General features: G+C 47.8%; 1 protein-coding gene across 1 annotated transcript in view; it reads right to left on the bottom strand.

The window, feature by feature from the left end:
• CCDC43 (coiled-coil domain containing 43) overlaps window positions 1–7,453 on the bottom strand; it is a 19,915-nt gene extending 12,462 nt beyond the window's left edge. The window contains exon 1 of the mRNA XM_009328402.1: window positions 7,448–7,453. Coding sequence (XP_009326677.1) covers window positions 7,448–7,453 — 6 coding nt within the window. The remainder of the gene's footprint in view (window positions 1–7,447) is intronic.
• Between the last annotated feature and the right edge of the window lie 1,409 nt (window positions 7,454–8,862).

The raw sequence follows: 8,862 nt of genomic DNA, 5'->3' as shown, positions 1-8,862 counted from the left end.
CCGCTTTCTGGGGGGGGGCAGCGGGTTGCCCGGTGCTGGCAGCATCTTCCGGGTGGTGGCAACTGGTTGCCCAGCCATGGGAGCACCGTCCGGGTGGTGGCAACTGGTTGCCCAGCCATGGGAGCACCGTCCGGGTGGTGGTAACTGGTTGTGTGGTGATGGGAGCGCCTTCCAGTAGATGCTAACTGATAACTTGGTGATGGGCGCATCCTCCAGTCAGTGGTAACTGGTTGCATGGTGACGGGAGCACCTTCTGGGTGGTGGTAACTGGTTGCCTGGTTCCCCCTCATCCCTCACAACAGCATGTGGCAGCTTAATTTTTAGGGAAGTTGTGGGACTTTCAGGTGTTTCCTGGAATTCAGCATCAGGTCAAGTAGGATAACGTCAGCCAAGTCTCTTTTGTCATGTAGCTGTGTGCTTCTCGTGGCTTTCCCAGAAAAGCCATCTGGATCCTTCCCCCTGTGAAGCTGTTGTTTGGGTGGATCCATGTGGCATTCTTTGTGGCCTCTCCAGATTTCCTTGGTGCTGATATTGCTCACCAATTCCTTATATCCTCTCCCAACACCCTTTAAAAAGTAGTATCGCTTCAGTCACGCAGTCTGGAATGGAGGTCAGGGGCTGCGCCCAGCAGCTGGTTGTTCATCTGCTTCATCTTTCAGTTTCCTTGTGACTCTTAAGTACAGTTTGGTCCTAACAGTTGTTATTGTTTGTTTTCAGACTGTTTAATCTCTCTGTTTGAGGCAGATCTTTTCACCTCTACCCCAAAACTTCCTTAAGTCCTTCAATGCTACACACAGGTGTAAAATACTCATTTAGCTCTTGTCACTGCTGTATCTCTGCTGCCAGGATCATGTGTTGGCTGTAGAGAAACGTGGGGAAGCTGACTTGCACGCTTTTTTTTTTAAATCACACCTTCATGCTGAACCTGCTGATTTCTTTCTGTCCTCCCCTGGATGTGCCATCAACGGTCAGGGACGCTCTCCTTCTTGTAGCTTATTTAGCTGTGCATCTTCAAGTCTGAGAAACGCTTGCTCGCAGCGGTCAGTTATTTCTCTACATAGCTGCCACACTACTCGGAAATAATTTTAGCCTTTTGACTGTCCCTCTAGCTTCTTATTCAAGCATCATCTTGGGTCACTTCCCTCTCTGAAATGCAGTCCACCAGGAGTGGAGCTCTCATTCCTCTTGCTCCTGTGGAGATACTGAATTCAAGTGTACCGCGGCCACCATTTATAAAACAGCTCTTCAATAGTAATACCCAAACCCAGGCCCTGCGCGTTGTTCAGGACCATGTTAAGAGCATCTTGGACTTGCATGTGATGTCTGGAGCTTAGCCTTGACCTAGGGCTGATGACAGAGCATTATTTGGACAGAGATTTTGATTTACTCTCTTCTGTGAGAGTAAAGGGCAGCCTGCAATGTTGCATGTGGCGCTTCACACAGGTGGGTCTGGGATCTCGATCCACAGGGATTCTGTAACGCAGCAGAACCGGCTTGTTCAGCAGCTGTGACTTCAGACTGCTCAGATCTTTGTCGTCTTGTGGGCTTCGTACCTATGCGTTAGCACCCCATGGCTGTCTGCCTTCTGCTGAGTTTCTGATAAGCCTACTGTTAGTATCCCAAATTTTGGTTTTCCATTTCTTCCTCGGACTTCTAGCTTCTGTGCAAAGGCGTGTGTTTTGGCTTTCTAGTTCCCTGCTGTCCTGTTCTATGTGGAGCTGCTTGTCCCAGCCGTTCACTTTCTACTTCATTTGCTAAAATGTGTTCTGTTTTCCTGAGAACAGAGCTCTTCCACACGGATGCATGACGTCCAGGGTTGTTTTCTCACCTACTGCTTTTTTTTTTTGAAACAGTTGTTTGAGTAGGTAATGGTAGATGTCGTCATGGAAGTCTCAATCTGACAGTTCTGGTGATTATTTGCAGTGTAGCTCTAGGGTGCGCGCTCTCTGCGCATCATAGGATTTCCTTTCCTCCATGAGACAGCAGTAAGGACTGGAAGAAGGAACTACTTGTAGAGATGAGTACTTTCAGCTGCCCCTTATCTGTGTGTGGGACTAAGCTAAAGGCAGTAGTTCTTGCTTAGCAGGACTCTTTCAGCTCAGAGTTGTTGGATGGTTTCAGAGCTGCTCTGTTCTGCCTCTTGCTGTAGGTGACTGAAAGCTTCTTAAGCAAAGAAGTCAGCTACGTGGTTTCCAGCAGCAAAGAAGCCAAACGAGACAAAGCCAGGACTCAGGCTGAGAAGTGGAGCAACGTAACTTCAGAGGACACAAAAGCCACGAGCCCAATGCCTTCTACCTCCAAAGGGAACCATACCAGACCTCACCAGAAGCCACCAGACACTGTAAGAGCTATAAAGGTTTAGGCCACCTCAAAGTTTGGCCCCAGGGATCTATAGAGTAGCACCTGAGACCAGTGTTGGAAGGTGAAGCTGTTCCTGCCCCGAGCAAACATGTTGTGCATCTTTTTTTTTTTCCCCCCTGATCTGGCCGTTCATATTCGTACCGCTGTTTCTAATGTCTGTGTATCATTGTCTGCTCAAATGTGCATATCACAGCTTTGAGCTAGTAAACAAAGAATATCTACTCAAATGGCGGAGGAAATAGAGGGCTTGGCTGGCTTCCTAACAGAATAGGCAATCTGTCCGGATGCAGAGGTGTGTCTAGAAAAGCCAGAGAAACATAGACAAGATAAAACCATTGCAGGTTCTGGATGCGTGCTCACAGGCACCGGTAGGGCAAGGCCAGTGTAACTTGGAAGGAGATCTACAGGGGCAGCTTGCAAGAGGGATTTCTCTAGGTCCTATTCACCCTGCGGGAGCTGGGCTTTCTGGTCAGTAGTGCTTGTGGCCAAAGCTCCCGTGTCCTGTGTTGAACGCTGGTGTCTGCTGGAAGCTGCGACTGCGGGGAGAGCCTACTACCCCAGTCTAGGCCATGGGCATCTCTGCCAGCTGGATCTGGACCGCCTGCAGGTGGGAAGCCTGGGCTGATGTCAGGGGTTTCACTCACTTGTGGTGTTTGTTCCCCTGTCCTTGCTCGCAATGCTGTCCATTTGTCTTACAAAGAGATTAACCTATTTGCTGAAATCATTGGCTTGCAAATGAGACTCAGTTCCCAGGAAGGGCTAGCAAGGATGTTCCTAACCCCTGCCAGCATGCTGGGATGTGGCAGGCAGAGTTTCCGAGCTAAGTTGCTACTTCCTCTTGGCTCACTCTGGACTATTCGCTGCTGTTCAATAAAAGCCAAGCCTTGGCTGAACAGCTGCTTAGTGTAGACCTAATGGGTGCCTCTGCGGTTTGCGTTCCCTGGAAATGCTCAGTCCTGCTGTCTTTGAGATGAAGTCTTGGCCAGGCTCCTCTCCCCAGCAGAGAGCGGGTATCACTAGAAATCATTATTACTGAACAGCCACGCTGTCCTCAGCTTGCCGCTGCCTGGTGGCTCTTTGCTTTAATGTAGTACTTGGCTTCTTTCTCTGCAGGCCCTGATCAGCAGGGGAAAGGAACTGCTGCAGAAGGCCATGAAGAATCAGGTGAGCAGCGTGTGGATGGGCTTTTCTTTAGCTGGGTATGTTCAAAGTACTTCTGAGCAGTGCAGAACCAGTGCCAGCCGCTTCTCCTGAGCCCCTGCCTGCTGAAGGGAGCAAATTCTGGGGCTGGTAAAGATATGAAGCTTGTGGCTCTGCAGAATATTGTGCAGTGCTCCTGGGCGCTGCTCTTCATGGAGCTGTGTCATCTGTCCACGTTAAGTACTTCTAAGGCCTGTCCCAGTGATCTGAGTGCTCAACACAAGAGAATTATTAACACAAGACCCATTGTTAGATGAATTTTTAGCCTAGAAAGAACTAAAGCCACATAGCTGGGGCAAAATGCTCCCCTGCAGTCCTCTCACTGATATCATAAGTGGCCAAAAGAATCTCAGTGCCCACTTAGAAGCTCATGCTATAGCAGGGATTTAAAATTTGACCTAGATGCTACTGTTAATGTGGGGTAGATAAAGCATGAGTTCAAACCTTTTCTGCTGTGCCCTGATTTTAATAACAGCTACGCAATGGTCTGTCAATTGGGCAACAGGAAAAACCTCTCTAAACTAGATTTAGAGCTGCATGTGCTCACACAGCCGTCTCTGCTTTGAGCTGTACCTTGCCAAACCTCTCTGTTTGTACAGGACACCTGCAGTGGCAGCAGTATCCTTGCCAACGCTCGCCTGTGGGGAGTCCAGATCTTGCACGTGGATGGTATCCTTCTCTGTAGGCTGAAATTTAGGTGTTGATAATTAGTGATTTTTGAGACAGGTGGAGCAGAAGAGATGTAGCAAGTATGGTACAGTAGAAGGAAGAAATGGCGAGCAATATCCAGTACTTGACTGATGCCATCCTGGCCATGGCTAGCTAGGTCTGCGCTTCAAAAATCAGATTTCCTTGTATGCACAGAACATGCTACTGTCGCATTTACAATAGCAAATACTGAGTATGTTGTAATATACTGAAGCTGTAATATTAGAAAATGTTAATAGCTTGGTCAGTGCATTAATTTGTTCCAAAAAGGCCATTTTTACTAATTGACCTGGAAGTACAGATCATGATAATGGCAGGATTTGGTCATTTTTAATTAGGAAGTGCTGATGTTTGAGGACCTGTGCTGGAAGGCGCTTCCCGTCTCAGTGATGAATGGGGAGGGGGTGACGGGAAAGACAGATGGTGAAACTCCGATTCTAATAATAGGTCTGGAGTAAAAGGTTCCTGAGTGTCCAATGACAGTGACATACAGCTGTGGCTGAGCTTGTCTGGATGTGTGATGGAGGCAGCCGCTGCTAGTACACGTTCCTGAGCAGCCAGCTCTGCTGATCCGCAGGGGTGTTGCAAGCCTGTCAGGGTCTGGTCTGTGTGCCGCAAAATTCCTAAGTGTCTCATTTCTGCAGAGACTTAAAGCCAGCCTCTGCTAAAAAGCAAAGTGGGGTGCCATCCCTCATAGCACTCTTTCTTGGCTTCTTCTTGGGCAAATTAACTGTGTAGTGGTGATGCTCTGCCAGGTGATGGCAGGCTCAGGTGCTACGTGCTTTTTCCCGGTGCGGATGGGGAGTTATACTTGTGCTGCGGTTGGTGGAGAGGAACAGCTCATCTCTGCTTGTTGAGCTATGGCTCTTTGACATCCCACCCGTGCAGAAATGTTGTCATACATTCAACAGCTGCTGCGTGCCGTCTCGGGAGCAAGGAAACGGTGCCAGAAGACAGAGGTAACTGACCTAACTCCAGCCGAATTTGAGGCGCTCAGGATCCCTCGGTAGCTCTAAGCAATCCTTCTAGCTCCTCTAGCGCTACTGGGCTTGTAAGCAGGGTGATCTCCCAGGTTTTCATCCAACACTGAACAATCTGGTTCTTCTGTTTACTGATGGAGATGTCAAAATTCAAAGAATTTTTCCTTGTATAAAGTGAGGGTAAACACAGATGAGAATGAGGCAGCTGTTAGCTATCAACCTCATCTGTAGCACAGCTAATACCTATTTTGACTTGTAAGGGACTGAGGGTAAAAGGAAGATCACATGCAGCTTTCTGAAATATTTTTTTAACGCATTGGAGAGGTCAGTAAGAAGGTAGGGCATAAGATCAGAGAGTGGCAGCCTGTATATTGTATTTAAAGTAACTCTAGGTAACTTGGGAGACAAAATATCAGGGGGAGGTGATATAGTCTCTGATGCAGGAACTCTGAAGTGGTGGGTGAGACTGCTGTAATCTTGCTTTGCTGCTCTGGGATCAGTAATTACAGTTCGGCCTGTGCTGACTCCCATACTAAATGTGTCACTTTTTCCTTTAGGCAAAATGCCTTGCATCCGGATCAAAAATTCGCAAAGGTAGGCCCAGAAGTTGTGCTCCTATTTACACTCAGATGCAGAGCTGCTTGAAGAAGCCTCGTTTAAAATTTGAAAATCCATCTGAAACTTCAGCAATCCAAAATATGCCAACTGCTAAGGCAGTTTCTCTTGAACGGGTTTTGAAACTCCTTGTCTGAGTCTAGCTGCAGCCTCCTAATACAGCTGAGGATGTTATGCATTTGATTTCAGGCAGTGTTTTTAAAAATCCCATAAACCGTTTGCAGCGCAGCTCCCGGAATCCCAAGGCACCCAAGAACTGTGCTGCTGGCACTGCACGTTGAATCCACTGGCTCAAACGAAGTTTCAAAGAATAATGCATCCTACAGAGGAGAGCGTGTTCCTCACAACCCACTCACTTCTGTTAGGCTGAAATGTACTGCTGAGACACCAGTCTAGGGATAACACTTCCAAAGGAGGAGGGAGGAGGGAAAAAAAACAGGTTCTCATCTGCAATTAAACAAGAGCCAATTGTGGTACTGAGATTGGCACCAGTGACGTAAATTAATTTGTGACTTGTTTGACTTAGCTCGTCGGAGAGTGAATGCTCAGTAATATCTCAGAGCAGACTCCAACCTGGATTCTGTGTGTGATTTTCCAGTTTGGGGCGGGAAGGTGGTGAAAAAAGGCTTGAAAAGCTGTCGGATAAGGCAGACTGTCTGCTGCAAGTTCAGAGTTCTTCGTTGTTGCACACTCTGAACCCTGCCTGGGGACTTGTGGTGACAGCTGAATCGTTTGTCACTGCTCAGCACTCTGCCGTGAGAGCTCAGGACCTGCGCACCAGTCTGGGTTTTATCTGGGGCCCTAAACGTGGCCTTGCTTTCAGAAGTGCTAAGCATTTGGCAGTGTTTACGTGGAAAAATTGATCCTGTACTTAAATAGCTACTTTAGTGATGTAACAGCGCATTTGATGCAAGCTCAGGATGAGGCTCGAGGAACTAACTGGTGAGGACAGCTGGACTCAGCCTTTCTGGAGGATGAGGTTAAAATTTCTTTGGAGAAAATATCATTGAGTGCCAGGATCACAAGAAAACAAAACACCTTGCCCTTCAGAGGCAATAAGGGAGGCATGAGGGGCTTGGTTTCAGGGTCAGGCAGACACCCTGTGGGAATACCTTGGTGTTGGTTTGTTTCTTAACTGGACCTGTACTCAGATTTCCAGACTGAGCGTAATGTTATCACTTGCAAGTTGAACATACCTGTGAGACAGGAGGAACCTGGTAGCCTCTTCTCCTAGGCTGGCTCTGAAAACCTTTTCCCTGAATGCACTGCTGAGGCTTTCTTCTGCTCCCTTAATATATATTATGCCTCTGTAGGAAGCATAGCTGCTGCTTGCCCTCCTCAGGGACCAAGCAAAGGCCAGATATTGCTCTTTAGCAGTGTTCTCGTGCCAGGCTTGGCTATGCAGCACGTTGGTTTGTCTCCAGCAGCTCTTACTGCTTTGACTTAACTGTCCTGGCCTGAGCCATTCTGAACTCCAGGCTGTTGTGTAAAGGTAAAGGGTGCTGGAAGGGTTGATGCAGAGCTCTGTGCTTGTGCAACTGCTGCTGCAATTTGTTTCTTATAAACTCCTCTCTAGTGCTTGCCGGCATGTTGCGTTGAGGCTGCGTGACAGTTTTTAGGATTCAAGTCAGAATTGGAGGCTTGGGGTTAGGCCACTGGCTGATAAGGCTGAGTAGACATTAAAGATGCAAGGGGCTTAGCTGGATGTTTTTTCAAAGGTGGGAACAGTCCACTGTTGGGCTGCCTCTAGGGTTTGGTCACCCTGCTGAATACTCTGGAGGTGAGGGCTGTTGTAGATTAGCCAAAAAGCTGTTTTGGCTGTGCTCAGCCATCATTTGGCATTCACAGGTGTCAGGAATACTGATGAGCTTGGCTCTGTAGCCCAATTCTGTTGGGGAATGAATGAATAAGTAGGGAATTTAGCCAGGGCAACTTGTAATAACCAGCTTTCTTTCTAGCAGGAAAATTGAAGCCCCCTTTTCTGAAGGTTGAAGACCAGAGCAGGTAAATGAGGTCTTTCTAAATATCACACCTTAAAACCTCAGGGGCTCCCAGGGAGGGAGTCCTTTACTGGTTTTATTTGCAGTGAATATTCTGTCCACGAGGCAGAGCATGGCTTCTTTGAAGACCCTGTTACACACCGGGAAGTTGACGCTCTCCTAGAGGGAGGCAAATGGAGGTTAGAGAAACAATCTAGGTGGCTCGTATGTCAGGGGGGAAAAAAGGTGCTAAACAAGACCTGACAACAGAGTTTACTACTTTGCTCGGATTCCGTTTGTGATCCTCGGCAGGTCACTTAATCTGCTTGAGTCCTCTGGAATGAGGAAAGAGATGGAAGCGCATGAGGTCAGGGCCTGTAACTTGATTACAACACTTATCCTTTGTTGTGGATAAGAGGATCTGATCTCTGTGGTGTTTCTAACAACTCTGTAACTCTAACGGTATCCAGAGCGCTAATTAATTATTCTGAAGATAACATTTAAGGCAGCTGCAGAGTCAAATATTAGGTTTTACATGCTGCATGCAATAAAGTGTGAAGAGAGAGATGTTGTCTGGGAACCAAAACCTTCCCATGCTGCTGCGTAGCTGAAAATACTGCACTGGCTGCTGCTGATGTACCTTGGGGGCAAAAGGTGGGTTTTTAGCTGAGCAGGCCAGCCTGCCTTCTGTCCAAAACATCCCCCCCATCAGTGCCATTGCTGGGAATCAGGTTTAGTACTTCCAGTGAGAAATGGGAAATCTCTGGAACAGCCAAATGAAAGGACAGTGATGGCCAGTATCCCACCATAAATGAGACAGCACCTTGAGCCCCTCTGTGGGAGGGACAGCTCTCTAACCATGCTATTGCTGCCAGAAGTCTGATGTCCTGATCTGCTTTCAGGCAATTCCGACCCTTTCATCACCAGTTCAAAAGCTTTCCTGACCTGAACTTCCTGGCACCCAAAAGCTCCAGCCCATTTGAGCCTCTGAAAAGCCTCTCTAATTCTTGCAGAGCCAG

Source organism: Pygoscelis adeliae, unplaced genomic scaffold, assembly GCF_000699105.1.
Source record: "Pygoscelis adeliae isolate BGI_AS28 unplaced genomic scaffold, ASM69910v1 Scaffold97, whole genome shotgun sequence".
NCBI classification, from domain to species: Eukaryota; Metazoa; Chordata; class Aves; order Sphenisciformes; family Spheniscidae; genus Pygoscelis; species Pygoscelis adeliae.
Note: the sequence above shows the minus strand (reverse complement) of the source record. Positions and strands in the feature narration are given on the sequence as shown.